The sequence below is a fragment of the Mesoplodon bidens genome, assembly GCF_964165515.1.
Source record: "Mesoplodon bidens genome assembly, chromosome: X".
Taxonomy (NCBI): Eukaryota; Metazoa; Chordata; class Mammalia; order Artiodactyla; family Ziphiidae; genus Mesoplodon; species Mesoplodon bidens.
In genome coordinates this window covers 44761439-44780771 of record NC_138163.1, presented here as the reverse complement: position 1 = coordinate 44780771, position 19333 = coordinate 44761439, and the positions used below count along the sequence as shown (strand labels likewise).

The 19333-nt window shown below is 40.6% G+C and overlaps 1 protein-coding gene across 8 annotated transcripts in view; it reads right to left on the bottom strand.

Moving 5' to 3' along the window:
• Positions 1–19098, bottom strand: part of CHRDL1 (chordin like 1) — a gene marked incomplete at its 3' end in the record, with an annotated part of 116253 nt that extends 97155 nt beyond the window's left edge. For 2 of the 8 annotated variants that reach the window (XM_081221299.1, XM_081221295.1), the window contains exons 1-2: positions 18725–19096; positions 15401–15549 (exon numbers count right to left, since the gene is read on the bottom strand). In XM_081221299.1, coding sequence (XP_081077425.1) covers positions 15401–15549; positions 18725–18876 — 301 coding nt within the window. In that variant the 5' untranslated portion in view covers positions 18877–19096. Of the gene's footprint in view, positions 1–15400; positions 15550–18724 lie in introns of all 8 variants that reach the window. The other 6 variants (XM_081221297.1, XM_081221301.1, XM_081221296.1 and 3 more) reach the window with 5 other exon arrangements.
• Between the last annotated feature and the right edge of the window lie 235 nt (positions 19099–19333).

Genomic DNA, 19333 nt, shown 5'->3' with positions numbered 1-19333 from the left:
GTTGGATTAAAACTGACCATATTTGTAATTATTTTTTATTCATTTCCCTTGATTCTTTTTCTTTGTGTGTGTGTGTGTATTCCACTCTTTTTCTGCTTTCTCTGGCTTTATTTGAGCATTTTCTATTATTCTACTTTCTCTCTTCTCTTAGCATATCAATAATACTTATTTTTTAAATTTAGTAGTAGTCCTAGAGTTTACAGTACACATTTACACTAATCTAAATCCACTTTCAAATAACACTATACTGCTTCACCGTTACTGCAGGTACTTTATAGTAGAGTATTCCCAATTCCTCTCTCCCATCCTTTATAAAATCTTTGTCATTCATTTCACTTTTCCATCAACTATAATCACTCAGTACACTGTTGCTATTATTATTTTGAACAAACTTTATTGTTAGATCAATTAAGAATAAGAAAAATACAAGATTTTTTCTTACCTTCAATTATTCCTTCTATAACACTCTTCCTTTCTTTATATAGATCTGAGTTTCTAACGTATATTATTTTCTTTTTTCCTGAAGAATTTCTTTTAACATTTCTTGCAAGGCAAGTTGATTGGTGAAAATTTCCTTCAATTTCTAGGTTGGTGGATTTTTTCTTTCAACAATTTTTATTTATTTATTTATCTATCTATCTATCTATTTATTTATTTATGGCTGCGTTGGGTCTATAGTTTTCTACAGTTTTAGAAGTTTTAGCCACAGCAATCAGGGAAGAAAAAGAAATAAAAGGAATCCAAATCGGAAAAGAAGAAGTAAAGCTGTCACTGTTTGCAAATGACATGATACTATACGTAGAGAATCCTAAAGATGCAACCAGAAAACTACTAGAGCTAATCAATGAATTTGGTAAAGTAGCAGGATACAAAATTAATGTACAGAAATCTCTTGCATTCCTATACACTAATGAAGAAACATCTGAAAGAGAAATTAAGGAAACACTCCCATTTACCACTGCAACAAAAAGAATAAAATACCTAGAAATAAACCTACCTAAGGAGACAAAAGACCTGTATGCGGAAAACTATAAGACACTGATGAAAGAAATTAAAGATGATACAAACAGATGGAGAGATATACCATGTTCTTGGATTGGAAGAATCAACACTGTGAAAATGACTCTACTACCCAAAGCAACCTACAGATTCAATGCAATCCCTATCAAACTACCAATGGCATTTTTCACAGAACTACAACAAAAAGTCTCACAATTTGTATGGAAACACAAAAGACCCCGAATAGCCAAAGCAATCTTGAGAAAGAAAAATGGAGCTGGGGGAATCAGCCTCCCAGACCTCAGACTATACTACAAAGCTACAGTCATCAAGACAGTATGGTACTGGCACAAAAACAGATATATAGACCAATGGAACAGGATAGAAAGCCCAGAGATAAACCCACGCACATATGGTCCCCTTACTTTTGATAAAGGAGGCAAGAATATACAATGGAGAAAAGACAGCCTCTTCAATAAGTGGTGCTGGGAAAACTGGACGACTACATGTAAAAGAATGAAATTAGAACACTCCCTAACACCATACACAAAAATAAACTCAAAATGGATGAAAGATGTAAATGTAAGGCCAAACACTATAAAACTCTTAGAAGGAAACAAAGGCAGAACACTCTATGACATAAATTCTCTGGCATCTTTCAAGATGTTCTCTTTGTCTTTGATTTTCTGTAGTTTAAATATGATATGCTTAGGTGTAGGTTTTCTCATATTTATCTTGCTTTATATTCTCTGAGCTCCCTGGATCTGTGCTTTGCTGTTTGTCATTGCTTTTGGAAAATTCTCAGCCATTATTACTTCAAATATTTCTTTTGTTCCTTTCTCCTCTCCTTCTGGTATTCCTGTTACATACACGTTACACCTTTTGTAATTTTCCCACAGTTCTTGAATATTCTGTTGAAAACTTTAGATTATTTTTCAGCTTGGGAAGTTTCTCTTGGCATATCTTTAGTTCACTGATTCTTTCTTCAATCATGCCCAGTGTACTGATGAACTCATCAAAAGTATTCTTCATTTCTGTTACAGTGTTTTTGATTTCTCACATTTCTTTTTGATTGTTTCTTAGAGTTTTCATCTCTCTCTTTACATTGCCCATGTACTCTTACATTTTTGCCTACTCCTTTCATTAGAGTTCTTAGTACCTTAATCTTATTTATTTTAAATTCCAAGTCTGATAATTTCAAAATATCTGCCATATCTGAGCCTGGTTCTGACGCTTGATTTTTCTCTTCAGACTGATTTTTTTTTTTGTCTTTTAGCATGCCTCATAATTTTTTGTTGAAAGTCGGACACGATGTACTGGGGAAAAGTAACTGAGGTAAGTAGAGCATTAGCGGGAGATTCTATGTTAACCTAGCTAGGAGTTAGGCTAATTTTACTGTTTTTTTGTAGCCATGATGTCAGAGGCTAAAATTTGCCTAGTGTCTTTGTTTATCCCCTCCCCAATGTTTTTGGGTTTCCCTAGTTCTCCTTCTTAAATAGTGTCTAAGTATTGCAGTCCTTTCCATCTCCTGTTATTATACAGGACTCCAATTGATGTGGTAGTAAATTGTGAGGGAAGGAGAAGTGTTCTATAATCATTTAATTAGCTCTCAGTCTTTCAGTGATCCATGTCCCTGAGCTGTGACCTTCAAAAGTGCTAATTAACTTTGCTCCTCCCCATCAATGTAGGTGAGCAGGACGGTTAGTGGAGATGGGTATATATTCCTTCTTCCAGGTTGGTTAGGTTCTGATAAAACCCAAATCAGGGACTTCGCTGGTGGCACAGTGATTAAGAATCCACCTGCCAATGCATGGGACACGGGTTCGAGCCCTGGGCTGGGAAGATCCCACATGCCACGGAGCAACTAAGCCTGTGCACCACAACTACTGAGCCTGTGCTCTAGAGCCCGCGAGACACAACTACTGAGCCCACATGCCACAACTACTGAAGCCCGTGTGCCTAGAGCCCGTGCTCTGCAACAAGAGAAGCCACTGCAAGGAGAAGCCCATGCACCGGAACGAAGAGTAGCCCCCGCTTGCCACAACTAGAGAAAGCCCCCGTGCAGCAACAAAGACACAATGCAGTATAAAAAAATAAAAATAAATAAATAAATAAATTTATTAAAGAAAAAAAAATCCGTTAGGCTCTGGTAAAATCACTTCCCTTGAGGCCAGGCCTTAGTTATGGAGAACAAAGTGCTCTGGGCTTATTTCAAAATGGTTACCTTTTCCCTCCTCTCCCTGAAACAGTTAGGAATTTTTCACCAATCCTGAGAACCTGGTGGGGATTCTGGAGGTAAAACTCATGAAGAAAGTGTTTTTCTCTACCAAGCTAGAATATGCTCCTTTGCCAGCAATTAGTCAATTACCTGCTAAGTGCTCCTACCAGGACCCAGCAGCGGTAACAGTATTAGCCTGTCTTTCCAGTTTTCAGAGTAAAAAACACAAGACAGTTTGCCCTGTGACCTCAATTTTCTGATTCATTTAAGAGGAGTTGTTGATTTTCACTTCCTTAAGCTTTTCGCTTATAGGAGTGACACCTTCGAAGCTCTTTACATGTCAGACCAAAAACTGGAAGTTCTTTCTAGTCTCTAGTCTCTTTCCTGTGCATAAAGGTGTATGAAGTTTTTTATTATAAAATTAACAGCATATACAATATATTGGGTTGGCCAAAAAGTTCATTCCATTTTTGCATTAAAGTTTTCCCATTATGGGAAACCCCGAACGAACTATTTGGCCAACCCAATACATTTTGTAAACTACATTCTAAAATTAACACGTTATGAACGTTTTTGTGCCATTAAATATTTCCCCCATACCACATGCCTAGTAACATGATTCTCCACTAACACAGCTGAACCATAATTTCTTAACCCATCCCCTATTTGGGGGTATCAAATTGTTTCCTTCTCTTTCTTTTTAAAAAAATTCCATGAAAAATATCCTCGTATATAAGGACTTCCCTGGCAGTCCAGTGGTTAAGGCTCTGCACTTCCACTGCAGGGGGCCTGGGTTCGATCCCTGGTCAGGGAACTAAGACCCCACATGCCATGCAGTGTGGCCAAAATATAAATAAATTTAAAATATATATATTCTTGGATATAAACCAGTGTATGCAATACTGGTTATTTTCTTAATATAAATCCTTAGAAGTAGATTTATTGGGTCAAAGGTTTTCAGTGCTTTTAAACTCCTGATCTACATTGTCAAGCTGCCTTCCAGAGAAAGTACACTAATTTACTTTCTGATTGCACTGTGTGAAAATGTCCAACACAGGATATTTTAATTGCTTAAAACTTTGCAAATTTGGTGAGGGAAGTGGAAACAATATTTCTTTTTTTCTTTACCAGGAAGGTTGAATATATATTCATTTCTAGTAAGTACTTTTATTTCCCCTTTTATGATATTACCATTATTATTATTAATATTGTTACATTAAGCTATATTCCTGGACTAAATGCAAGTGCTCAAAACCATTTATTAATTAAAAGAACTCAGAAAAATCAAAATTACTTTGCAGACATAACTTGTATATTTTTCAGCCAAGTCTTAGGGATACAATTTTCTTGGTACACACACAAATTAGACTTCTGCTCCATGGTGTTCTAGAATAGAGTAGGAAAAAATTTTAACAATCCCTGCATCTTTAACTGAGGAGAGACAATCAAGAATTTCCCAAAGCAAACATCTAAATGAGGCACCTTTTGCAAACTTCCACATGTTGGTGAGAGGAGAATGACTGTTTCTCTATAATAAATTTATAATCTAAATGACAAACACCTAAGTTATTTGTATTTCATATGTACAACTTATCTAGACATTTCAGAAAGAATCTAAGTATATGCTTAGAAGCAAATCCATGAAGGAGCCTACTTAAGTGGCATTATTAGGCTAGCATAAATTGTCTTACTTGAATGGTTCTTCAGCCACTTACCTTGGATGGAGGTAAGCTAGAAATTACTTTGTCGATTTAAATCCGCGTCGCAAAGTAAGATGGAAGCTTGTGTATTATGTATTTGATTCTGGATTATTCTGTCAGAAATAATTAGCTCACTCAGAAGCTGACATCAGATCTACCTACTAAAAATATGAAGTTGGATGAGCTTTCATTATCAGCGATGTGATCTACATGGCTGTGTGATTTATTCCTTTCTTGACGAAAAAGAAATGGGATAATAAAAGATAAGGACCCCTGAAAGATTAAGCAAGCACTAAAATAAGACATGCTATTAAAATATGGGTTTCAAGTGCATTCACATACTTTTAATACTCACATCCAAATTGTTAAAGATTCTAACTTGCAGGAAAGTCTGTTTCCAAAGGAACAGTATACAGCGATGCCACAAGGAGGGTATTCTTTATATATACCTTTTAAGCAATTTGCTATCATTTCTCTGAAATATCTTTAAGACAGGTTATTTCATGGACACTATTAAATGAATCCTTTCAGTATACCTGAGCTCACCACTATTCATGAGAACCGCAAATAATTCAAATAACTTGCTTCAGCCAATAGATTCTGTTTGTCCCAAATTCAGCCTCTAAAGAGTATTGATAGACAATGTGTGAAACTGAGTGATCTAAATTTTCCTGCTCCAAATTTGGCTCAAAGGCTAAGGAAGTAGATGATAAATGTAAAAAGGAGCCAAGGAACCAGGTCCTGAAAAACATAGAGCCAGATGAGAATGATGATAATAGTAATAACAAAAACAACAACAAAATTTGTTGAACACTTCCTATGAGCCAGGCTCTGTTCTAAGGGTTTTACATCCATAAATTCACTAAATTCTCCCCACAACCCTACAAGGTAGATTGCATTATTAGCCCCATTTTACAGATGCGGAATCTGAGGCACAGGGACGTTTGGTAACTTGCCTAAGTTGACATGACTAGTCAATGTATGGAGCTGGAATTCAAACCTAAGTAGTCTGGCCTCAGAGCCAAGGACTGGAACCACTATAGCATTTTGCCTGTCCTGCTACACGGTTGTAAGGTGCATGTCACCCACTTTTAGAACTTGAAAAATAATGGGCTTCCACACATTCTTGCCTAACTTTTTCTCAAAATACCCTTCCACCATACCTTTGAGACACAGCTTTGCTCACGTTTTAAAGAATAAGGTGTTGTCTGTAGTGAAGTCAAGTCATGCTCAAATAGATTATATGAGATGGTACAGCTGGCAGACTTCATTCTGCATTTTTTTTGGTATCCATCTCAATGATAAATCATAAAGTATGAAATAGTGCCCATGCTCTCAAAGGCTATGAAATCTAGGTGGGAAGACAAGAGTACCCTAGCTAAAGGTTCTTTTTCATTCTCTTTATACCTATCAGCACTTTCCTCATAATACTCACATGGCATTTATCTCATATTACAATACTAGTGTCTTACAAACTATGCCTCTTGAGGATGAAAATATCTTACTCAAACACTAACTTCAGAGAGAAACCCGACCATAAATGCAAATATAATGGTCTTCATCAAGTACCTTGGTCCTGTTACCTCAGAAACATGGGGTTTTGCCAATTATGCCCCAGACAGAAATCCACTTATTCCTGGAAGGAGCAAATTCAGGAACTGAAGGCAGAGACAAGGAGCTAAACAGTAACGTCACTGGTGCTATTAAACAATGCTTCTGTAATTACTGACACTGATTTTTTTTCTATTACATAGCAAAAGTAAACACTATAATCTTTAAGACATTTTTTACCATGGCTGTCCACGATTGAGCGGTTAGCACAGTTATAGCTGATCTCTCCATGAGTACACCGAACAATGATCAATTTTCAGAAACTACGATAAAGTCCATTTCAGCACATGCTTATAAGTCTGAACTTCTAAAAACTTTTTGCCGTCACCCAGGAGTGAATTTCATGAGTTACACAGCATCACTGACCACACCTAAAGTTCCAGTATATCATCTTGGACAAGAAGCACAAGTGAGCTGATTTTATGGAAACAATGATGCCTCGCCAACTTCAAGGAGACATAGGCAAGAAAAGTAAGCTTATCACTTGCCAGTACCTGAGAGATACCAGCTGGAGAATTCATGACTTACCACTAACTCATGGTATCTGTTGAGTAGAACTTGATCCCAAAGGAATTCCAACTAACATTTGAGATGGACCTTCAACCTGCATCATCATAGCTATTTTTCAAATGGTTCAGCTGGCCCTAATTAAAAGTGGCAATCCCTGCTACTTTAGGGGCCCCTGTTAACAGAAACGGTGACGACAAAAAGTAAACAACAGAGATGTGCCACTCTGCCATCAATGTTTTGCCCAACCATTACTGTCTAGCACCCAGGACCCAGGTCAAAAGGTCAATAACTTCATCACCAGTCTAAAGGCAAGAAAATATTCCCATGAGCTGTTTTTGACAAGAGCTATTACCGTAGACACATCATCATGTAAGTATTACAATAATATTTATTTCATTATAACGCATACAGTCAGTAGAAAGGGAGAGATGAATCTTGGCTGTTCATTATATGAGAGAACAAATCAAGTAAACAAATTCCTTAAGAATTTATTTTTTTTAAAAAAGACTACTATAATAGTGAAGGAAAAATTAAAGGCCCAAGTACTTTCCTTCTGTCATTCATCAAACTTGAAGCAGAATGGAGGAAGGGCAGGATGTAGTAGTTACTACAGGAAAAAAAGGGTCCTATTTCTCTGGAAATTGGGTTTCTAGAATTGAAGTCTCAGTCAGATTTCCTCAGGGCTTTAAGACTTCATTTCCAGGCTGTGGAAGCCAATGAAAAAGGAACGCCAGGAAAAAGCCAAGTTCTTCACTTTGAGTATACAGCTTATTCCTCTTTATCTGGGGGTTAATTACCTTATTCCTATTTGTTGGATCATTCGTCCAAAATCAATTCAACTTAATATATATTGAGTGGCCTATGCACACCATGGCCTTCCCACTACCTGCCTTTTCTACTAGCTTTTCTATTAGCAGGTGGGCAGACTCAATGAGAAGAAAAGGGTCCATATTTCAAAGAGGTCTGACAGTTGAACAAGGCGACATTATTGGCTAAGTTGAAAAATGGAGATTTTCCATGAAATTTCAATTCATTATGCCCTTCTATCTCCCATTAACATGGATAACTGGGACTTGATGGTATTCTCATTAGTCTTTACTATGAGGCCATGGGAGATCCTTTTACAGAAAGGCTGTTCAGCTGGTGAAACCTGATCTGAATAATTCTTCTGGCTAAAATCATCTCTTACTTGTCATCTGGCATAGGACTTTGGGCAAAAATCAAAGCTCTTCTTCAAAAAAAGACAAATTGTTTTTTCTATCAGCACCTCAGCTGCACAAGTCTCTGCTAAAAGGGGTTTACTTTCTGCTTGGTCAAGAATTCAAGTTGTGCTCTTGAACTTTTCACAACAGGATCAACTTTGCATGTTCTGCAACTGGCATTTAAAATATTCAGCTTTCGCTTTAGACAACATGAGTTATATCTCCACTACAGGTGAATTTTAGAGAATCAGTCATTAATTGGCATAATAAACCAAATTCACTACAAGATAGTGCTTCATTTTTATAAAATAATATGTATGAACAGCTGAGCGTAGAAAACAAGACCAGAAGCCTATATGCCAATTAACCATGATTAACGTAAATGTTGAGATTACCAATGACTTTTGTTTTCCTAATACTTTTATGTACTTCTGAATGTTAAAAAATGAGCATATGGGCTTTCCCTGGTGGCGCAATGGTTAAGAATCTGCCTGCCAATGCAGGGAACACGGGTTCGAGCCCTGGTCCGGGAAGATCGCACATGCCGCGGAGCAGCTAAGCCCGTGCGCCACAACTACTGAGCCTGAGCTCTAGAGCCCGCGAGCCAAAACTACTGAAGGCCAGGCACCACAGCTACTGAAGCCTGCGCGCCTAGAGCCCGTGCTCTGCAACAAGAGAAGCCACTGCAGTGAGAAGGCCATGCCCCGCAAGGAGGAGCAGCCCCTGCTCTCCACAACCAGAGAAAGCCCACGTGCAGCAACAAAGACCCAACAGCCAAAAATAAATAAATAAAGAGTTGCCACAGGTATATTTTTTTTAAAAACTGAGCATCTGTTTTTAAATAGAAAAAATAATGTTAATATAAACTTTGCTTAGGGCATCTGATAATTGACAATCCAGTCTAGTAGACATATTTAAACAACCATTTGTATAAAATTTACATGTTCTAGCCATCAATTAACTTATATCATCCAAAGTTAAAATATCTGGGCCACTTTTCCTTAGCACTTACAGAAAGACTTTTACTGAGTTAAAATTTAATACTTGCCCTCTTCCTTTACAGAGGGTTAATAAAGAAATGTCGAACACAATTCTTCTCTCTTCTATGAAATTAAGGTTACAGTTGGTGTCTTTGTACCACCCAGAATGTGCTTCATGCAAACATCCCATCATTAATACTGTTTGAGTAACTGGGAGGTGGGAAATAAATCTCTATAGATGAAACTATAATTTTCTCTTGCCCACCAATGGGAAGTTTCTCTTTTTATCTTTTCAGGAATCATAAGCCAATTTAGAATGTGAATAATGTACCAAAGCAGGTGTTAAGAACATCTACCCTTTCTACTTTCCTCAGATTGCCTCCATTTTTTTTCATCTTTTAAAAAGTCATCTTGCAACTATTCTTTCATATATAACCTGTATCTAATCTTTTTAGAAGTGGGCAGGCTATAAATTTTAAATGAATAAAATACTCTTTGCAACAATCTTGTGTCAATAATAAAAGTCTGGGTGTGCTCCAAGTATCTAAAACCAGAGCCTTGGTTTCCCTTGTCCCACCTCCCCAACCCCTATTCTGGCATCCTTTAGTTTGCTGTCCAGAAAGCAAGAATTCCTCTCAGTTACAGAGTAGAGGATCTTTAGTTCAGAGAGAGCATGAATGACTCAACCAATACCACACAGCAAGCAACAGAACTGACCAGAAACCAGGTCCCCCGACTTAAAGCACACTCCACTCGCCATTAGACTATGAGGACATTCCAATCCTACTGAGAAGTCAGGGAAATCTAAGAAGCGTGGACATAAAGGCACATATTTTTAACCTTCCTCACAAATTTCCTTTGGCTTAGCTTATTTAGGTTCCAGAATAACTTTAGTCCTAGTCTCTGTCTTTTAACTCTCAAATAGTATACTGCCTCTCTTAGGAATTCTGGTTACAAAGTTCTTTATTCACTTAATCGGATCATCTCATGTGTTAAGTGGCTGCCATGTGCAAAGGACTGGGCTTCTATTCAAGAGAATGCACTGGCTTCCTCAGAGAACTGCTAGACACAAACTGGTGTGGTGAACAGAACACTGAATTTGGAAACCTGGGTTTTCATTCTGGCACTGCCTTGGACTTGCTGTCTGGCCTTGTACAAAGTCACTTGACCTCATTGGGTTTCAAGTTTCTCATCTGAAAATTAAGGGGATAATATCATTTGGCTTGCAAGAGAGTTACTTGAATCGCTACCACTTATTAAAGACTGTGTGCCAGCCACTGTCACAAAGCACTCCACGTGAACAGTCTCATCAGTTCTTCAAATGATCATGTTGATGGTCAATACGCTATTATTTCCCCAACTGTACTGATAAGACCACTAAAGCTGGAAAGATTAAGCAACGTTCCCAAGGTAAGTAAGAAAGTCATGGAGCTGGGGTTTGTATCTACTTGGACTCCAGAGCTTCCATTCTCAACCCCACTGGTCCCACCCCCCAGTATAAAAAATAATTATGAACATACTTTGAAAAGCATTAAGCTATCTAATTTTAAGGTATTCTTTATTTATTCTACTTCCATCTATTTAAACCCCTAAGATGTCAACAGGAATACTCTTCTGCTAGCTTCTTTCTCTTGTCAAAAAATCACCTCGAACGTCCAAGTGAGAATCTAGAGGTGGAAAACTCAAGCCTTTCTGGTTGGTTTTCACAATAAAGAGGCTGCGTAGGCTCCATAAGGCCATGATCCCCATGTCTCAAATATTCTAAGTATCCTCTTCCTTCCCTTCACTCTTCTGAGGACTCGTCCTTCCTGGGAAGTTCAGAGGCCCATTTTCAAGCAAATACAAATGTTGGAAGCTTTTCTCCTGAGGAGAAAAATGAATGGGAATCTAGTCCCTTGGAAGATCCAGCTAACTCACCTTATAAAGCAGGAATGGACGCCATGAAATACACGAACAATTTCTCTCCCCAGGACGACTGCCAGCCTTGGCACAGGCTGGTCCATTTGAAATACATAATTGAATATTCTTAACAACTCAATTCTTCTACCTCACTTTGACCAATAGTTCATTACCTAAGTCAGAATTGCCAAAAGAGGCAAACCCTTCAGCCTGTTTGTCCTATATTTGCATGAATATTAAGCACTCAATGTTATGCTTCTTTGAACTTCAAAAGAGCTTCCTGGCCTCTTTTGACTACAACTTTAACAACAGAGCATAATGGAGTTACACAAAGACCTTATCCCGGCTAAAGACTTCAAACCTTGCTGCTTCTGGACAGTAACAAACTTTTATATAAGCCATAAATGGCTCATTCATCCACTGTGATGCACAGTCAGTATTTCCTGGGTTCCTGAACCTGTCTTTCCTCCTGTGAGAGCACCGGAATTCTGGCTAATTAGCTACTAGCAAGTGGTAGCACCCATTTCTACTTTTCCTTGTGCAAACAGCTTTCTGCAATTAAAGCATTTTCTCCAGACCTCCTCAGATTCTACACCAATCTTTGACCATAACAGCATCGCCCCTCATTCCACCCTGATGCCTAAAACAGGAGAGCAAACAGGCTACAGAGCATCTGCCTTGACCTAGAAACTTACACTTGAACCAGCCCGTGAAAAATCAAAAACCTTGGCTTCCTTGGGTAAAATGGTATCAGGGAACAAAGAGAGATGGGAAGCTTTATTAACATTACACTTACATGTTTCCTGAAGTTTTTCTAGTTTTTTTTTTAATTAAAAAAAAACTTCTTTCTACTCCTTCCACCCCCATACCTATACCCTTCTCTAGAACTCGACGGTAGAAATATGGGAAACAAGATGTCTTTTTACTTTAAAGGACTTTTACCTGTTGTAAAAGTAGTATTTTCCAATTGTGGAAACTTTGTAATAAAGAGAAGTACAAAAATGAACAAAAGTAACAGTCGTGCACCTACCACCCAGAGATAAAAAATTAGTTCCCTATTGCACACCATGCATGAATATAAATTTCAGATAGAACAGAGAATTATGGGTAAAACCCCAAATTATGGAAGCAGTAGAAGAAAATACAAGAATATGGAGTAGGAGGGAATTCCCTCATGGTCCAGTGGTTAGGGCTCCTCGCTTCCACCGCAGGGGGCACGGGCTCAATCCCTGGTCAGGGAACTAAGATCCCGCATGCCACACAGGGCAGCCATAAAGGAAATGAATGACAGATCTGACTACAAGAAAATTTAAAACTTCTGTATGGGAAAATACAACTTATACAAAGTTTAAATCAAATGGCAGACTGGGAAAATAATATGTGAAATACAAAAGTTAATAAAAACATTTGATGTTATGTTAATAAATAAGCTTTTGCAAATCAATAAGACACGCACCCAAATGAAAGCCAATTCAGTGAAGAAATACAATTGAATTAAAAATAATTGAAAAGATACTCCAGTAATAGGAAAATATCACAACAAAACTGAAATATTATTTCCCCTATTAAACTGGCCCCTAAAATACAAAGATTAATAATACTTTCAGTGAAGGAATTAGAAATGGACATGCATACAAAGATGGTGGAAGCATAAATTGATACAACTTTTTTTGAAGGAAATTTGACAGATCTTACCAAGATTAAAACTGAACATACACTTTGACCTAACAGTTACTCACAAATACTTGCCTAAGTGCCTTAAGGCATCCATTAATGCCTTACTTATAGTAATAGCAAAAACTGGATACAACCTAAATATCTACAAATAGAGACTGGTTAAACAAACCATGACACACTCATATAATTGGGAACTATGTAGACATTAGAAAGAATATGGTACTGTTACACTGCAGTGTTCTGACATGGAAGGATGTCCTGGACACACTGCTGAATAAAAGCAGGTTACAGAAAAATATATATAATACCCAATTTTTGTAAAAGAAAAAACCCTACAGACATGTATATATGTTTTTATAACACACAGAGAAAAGAGTTTGGAAGAACACACAGCAAACTATTAGTAATGGTCATCCCTGGGGAGTGGGATGGGTGTTGAGAGATACAGGTTCTTTATGAAGTTCAGATACTTTCATATCATTTTGTACAATGAGTATTATTAATTTTGTAATTTAAGAAATTTTAAAATAAGTTAACATAAGCATTTTCCCAAGCTATCAAATTTTCAATAAGCAGTGTTTGAATGGTAGCATAATAGTACATTACATGGATCATTTATGTAACCATTCCTCACTGCTTCTAACTTCTCTTAGAGCTGTAATATAAATCTCTGTGCATGTAGTGTGTGTGTGTGTGTGTGTGTGTGTGTATCAAGGCAACATACCTAGGGCATATGCTTTGAGAGTTTCCTTTTAGTGGAGGTAACTTTGCACGTGTCTTCGAGACAGTTAACTTGGGTGTGGCCACAAAGAATGATGCTGAGTGGCTCATTCAGGGAATGACCATGACCTTAGCCTCATTATCTGACTATAAGCCTGAAACACTAGACCAGAACTGGTCCCCTAGGCAATCTGTTACATAATCATTTTGACACCAACTGAATATCAAAGGGGCTTGGGACAGACTCATAAGCAGTAGGAAATGTCAGAGAGTGATAGTTTGGGGGGTCTGTCAATTGTTTTTCAATCATATTCTTCTTTGGTTTGTCAGTTAAGCTCTAAGTTGCATGGACAATATTCCTCAATTCTTCACAAATATGGAAGGCTTCCCAGAAGAGACGGTCTTCTAACAGTTGCAAGCTTCCCCATGCTGCCAGTAAGTCCATAAGGGAAGTTTCTTCCTAAGAGAGGAAGGATTTTTAAGCCCAGCTGCTTGTGAGTTTAGCTGAGAATGGATGGACAGCTTTTCTATCATATCCACTTAAATCAAGGAGGACTTCTGGAAGAGGAGGGTTCTGAGGTCGATTACATATTCAAGTAGAAGGAGAAGGAGGTTAGTTGAGGACTGCAAGAGAAGAGGCTGATCCAAGCTTCCTTACTGATACCGTGTCCTGCTAAACTTCCTTCTGTGCCTCGATCATACTAGGTATCACCACGGATTACTCATGTTTAAAAGCCTAATCAAAAGCACTATTTCTCCCAGGAAGGAGACTCACTTTACTATGAAAATCGTAGTGGGGCAGAAACACAGGTAACAATGGAGCAGGTTTGGCACTGTTCTCCCTGTCAGCAAGCCTCATGCCTGATATATTTAACTTATGCTGATAAAGGAGATAAATGTTTAAGTGATGGGCTTCAGATGCTGTTTCAGCTCCTACCAAGCATATTTGCACAGTTCCTTCTCATGAATAAGTTCAGTGGAGCAGAGAATGCCCCTCTTGGACCAGTTCCACTTTGTGCTTCTTTTGATGCAGCCAAAAAGGGGAACTAGAGCGATGGCTTTTCCTTCAAATTTAGGGCCAGGGTCCACCTCAGAGGTGGCTGCAAGTGGCCCAAAGAAGGTGAGGCTCACAGTGGGCAAAGGCAAGCAGAAAGCTCCTAACAAGAGCAGAGGTGTCAACGGTTACTCATAAATCTCCCAAATGTGGCTGCGAGGAGGGTTAATTACCCCCCTTTCCTGCCACTCTGCTTTCTCCAATGTGTCAGCCCATCACACGGATCGCTGACTTTCTAGAAATATTCCCTGGCTTTGCGGGGACGTTCCTTTCAATAAATGGCATCCAATTTGCTCACGGTCCCTGGAATCTCAATTTCCTCAAAGGATTTTTCATCTCAACCCAATTCATGTGAAGGTTTTTTCCTTCTTCGTTTTTCAGCAGAAGGGAAGAGGCAGAGCCTGCTTTACTTTTTTCTTTTTTTTTCTTTTTCTTTTCGGCGTTATTCTTTTTCATAAACTGAAAACCTTTGCTGAAGAGTCTGAAATTTGGGAAAAAATCCAGCTCATCTGTCAGATATTTCATGAATTACGTAAAATGGAATGAGATTTGTACAGTTTAGAACAGGAAAAGGAAAATAGGCTAATGTGTCATGTGTCCTATGAGATGAAAACTATATGATAATCAGAAAAACAGCCCCAAATTTAGTTAGCCCGATTCAAAGCTCTCATTCTTTTACCAACTCAGGCATAAACCAGTAACATTCACTTTCTTCTCTTAGAATAATGGCATGGCCACATTTGGGCTAAATCACAATCACTTCAGATTATAATCACATTTTCAAAGAAATTACAAGAAAGTATCTTGTTTTTAAAACTCAAGACACTTACGTTTTACTTGCTCTGTTTTGCTTCCTTCTAGGAAAAGAAAGAACAGCAACAAGGAGAAGATGTATCTCATGCCTCCCATCTTCCACATTTTTCTCATTCTGGCCACTGCAAAAGGCAACTTGAAACTTTCAGGGCCCTGGGTACTCAAGCTGTTGGGAAGAAAGCAGAGAAAAAGACTTAGAACAGATCCTCTGGAACTGATGGAGCTCTCTGATGCTTAGGCTCCTAACTTGCTGGGGAAAAAGTGCTGGAGAATTTACAAAAGTGCAAGCATTGTTTTTCTGCTAAGAAAAGAGAACTTGCCTCTCCTGTCTTGCAAAGACTGTGGGGAGAAATTAAAGTGGATGAACCTACATTCCTATCCAACGCTGAGGCTAAATCCTTGCAGGCAAGTCATAGGAAAGTAAAAATAAATTTTGAAATCCTCATTTCTAAGGGAATTAAAGTTGATTTCTCAAGAGATTTTCTTTGGGAGAAAAGGGAAACTGGGGTTTGCAAAATGGCCATTTTGGCAAACAAAAATAATAGGCAGTGACCCAAACAATTTCTGAAATGAAAGTTAGCTGATCTTAGCTTCAAGACTACCGTTATTATTAATCCTTCAGGGATGAGGCACGATTGATCAATGCTTCTCCTGTGTCTCCTATGAGATCTATAAGGAAAAACTCTTCCAATGGGTGATTGGAAAATATTTAAATAATTCGAGAAACACCACATTTCAATCTGGGGTTAACATTGGATGGGAACTGAGCTCAACGATCTTTTCAGAGGGTCCAACCTAAATATTGAGTATAGGGAGCTGGATGGAATGCAAGATGATCATTCTGGAGAGCTGAATTGTCTTTGGGCCATGATGTGGATGCCACAGCTCTTACTTTAAACGCTATGAAGTTGGCCAGGTAATTTAAAATGCATTGTTTCAAATTACGAGTATGTAACCAAAGAAAAACTGTCCATAGAGAATGAGTTATGCTATCAGCCAGGATTTGCAGAACTGATCTGCCTCTCTACGTCCTCCCTGCTCCTTAAACAAGGATAAATTCTCCTGGGACATGTTCCTAGCCTTCCAAAGACCTGGGTTCTCATGTCTTGGTCCCCTCTGTGAGCTTTTGGCCCAGCTTCAATCATTGGAATGTCTACCTCTGTCCTCTGAGAGTTACCAGGTTCCACTGAAGCAAATCATTTCCACGAACGCTTTAACACAGCTACTCATCCCAGTGAGGTTCTTCCTGAGCCTACTTTAATAAGCTTATCCCCCAAGCCTCCAAATGAGAAAGACTTTTTTTTAACCACTGAAATCCAATTTATCACAATCACATATGGGTCTCAGGGGGGATTTTTGAAACCACGGTTTTCGGGTCTCCCCATGCAAGAACCAACCAGCTTGTTTTTCTTGTACAATGGTTGGGTGATTCGGTGAACAGTAGCATTGCCTCATAATTCAAGCTGGCAAGAAAATGGCTCTTAGAATTTTTTTGCTTTTCTTGGGTCTCAACTAATGGTATGAGTAAAGAGAAAAGTTGGTGACTAGAGAGCAATTAATCTCTTTTGGCGTTCCTGTCATCTGTTTGGCCTCCCCGGCTGGGATGTAGAACATCAGAAAACGAATCTCTTTATAAATAATCACTTTTGATTTACAAGATCCTGAAGTCCTGCCTTTGTATTCTGTGCAGAGCTATAAACCTGGAAGAGTTCCCTCCCCAGGTCTCCGTTCAATTTCTCTTTATCGCTTTAACTTTTTCTTTTGGGGGAGGGGGGCAGTTCAAGACATTTGTTAGGGCTGCAGCAATAAACACCAGCAAGCATTGCTCAGCAAGCATGCCGACTCTTACACTTGCAAAGAGCCAAACTGTCCTTAATTTTTCAAATTACACTTTGACCCAGTTAACTGGAGTTATTTCGGTATTAACTCTCTGTCTGCTTCACACAGGCCGTTGTGCCGTTGAACTTGCACTGGCTCTTTTACAGGTTACTTAGAAATGTAGCCATTGGCATATTTTGGGGGCATCCAGGCCCCAAGAAGAAAACAACAAAGAAAACAAAATTCTGGGACTAACACTGCAGAGTGGGAGAGGGTGAGTGCGCTTTACTAGAGAACAAGAAACAGGTCAGAACCTAAAGGAATGTATCCATTAAGGTGCCTTCGTGAAACAAGCATTCACAAAGTTCATTTGCAACAAGCAAAGGGACCAAGGGCTCCTTGCCAGGCTGGGACTGCAAGGCAATCTGGGCCATCAAGTGTCAGGGGTCTGTCGGTTCACAGAAGAGGTCTCCTGGGTAGAACAGAATCAGAGACATTCCCAAAGGAAGGCTAAGGGATGAGCACACGGGCCAGCTCTTCAGGACCCACAGTGTTTCTTTAATCCTGCCGAGAGGCTTCAATGCCCTTGCAATCTCACATTCACTATCATCTGTGGGGCAGCCTCCAGGGTAGCAATTCTCTTTCCAACAAACAATAAGAAGACACTGGATTCTCAGGCCCATGTCCATCAGCTAAAATCCTCTCCCCGGTCTACCACCCAACAAGAAAAGCTCTGTTCACTGGTGGTAGGTTGTCACTGAAAAATGGCAGCTTCAGGCCAGGGTGTCTCTGGTCTGAGTCGAGATGCCTTCATCGCTCCTATGACTGAAGAACAATGCCCCGCCATTTGGCTTGCAAAACTTACCTTGCTATCTATCATTTCATTTTATTCCCCACAACAACTCCACCTTCAAAATGGGCATCCTGGAGCCCAGAGAACTCAATTGCCCATTCTCATAAAGTTAGTGGCAGGGCCAGCAGGGACCAGAAGGCAGGCTTTCCAGGCCCTAAGTTCTGGCAACACTGCGTTGCTCCCCGAGCCTAGCGTCCCCAACCTAGACGCCAGTGGGCCGGGCCGGAAAATGGAGGCAGATATCCAGAGGGAGCATAGAGGAGCCTCTCACCCAGTCTGCCCTGTTTGGTTAACTTAAGCACGTATGAACTACCTACGGGTCCAGGGCACCTCAGCAAGCCAGCAAAAGTCTCGGGACACATGCGATCACTAAGGGGACCGTAGAAACCCGTTAGGTAGCTACCCAAGTGGCCTCCCCGCAGCTCCAGAGCCTGGAACTATGCAGGCCGAGCGAGAGTGGCGAGTGGTGAGTTCGAATCCGAGGCCCTCCGACCTGCCTTGGTCTGGCGCCCTGGGCTCCACCTCCAGCCGGGCCTCGGGCAGCTGTGGCGGAGAGCGGGTTAGGGTGGCCGGTCGGGGAAGTTCTGGGCGCCCTGGGGGAAGACGGCCCACCTGTGCAAAGGCTGGAAAGGAAGGGAGGGGAAACGGGCGCCGGACACCGCTCACTGACCTGGCCACCGGCCTCCTCCGTCTTCCACGCGTGCAAGCGCTCCGAGTTCCCCGGGGCGCTCCTCCGAGGACGGGGACTCGCAGGTTGTGGCGAGAGCTGGAGTGCGCGCGAGGGGGGAGGGGGGACTCAAAAGTGGGTGGGAGGAAAAACATCACCGCCCTCACACCACGAGGGAACAGCGGCTCGCTCGGCTCCCGGGGGCAGAGCCAAGGCGCGGGCGCAGCGGCCCGGGGCCACCTGCCCGCCCGCCGCCCGCTCCCCACTTGGCCCGAGAGGCCGGCCGCTCGGCGCGGGCGGGAATTCCGCGAGCAAGCAGCCGCTGCAAGCCCGCACCCCTTCTCCGCCCCGGCACCGCCGCTCTCTCCCCGCTCCCCCGACCCGAAAGTTAAGGAATCGGGAGAAAGTGTGAGGCTCAGCCGGCGACTTTCCCATCACGCAGCGCCCACACGGCACCCCCCTCCTCTGGCTAAGCGTGCGTTGGGGTCTTAAAGGGACCGCACATCTCCTCCCACCCCTCCACCCCCTCTGCGCTGGATGCACCTAGGAGCTCCCCGCCGCTCGCGCGCGGCCTGAAGACCCCGGCTACCCTCTGACTTCCCCGCTGGAAGC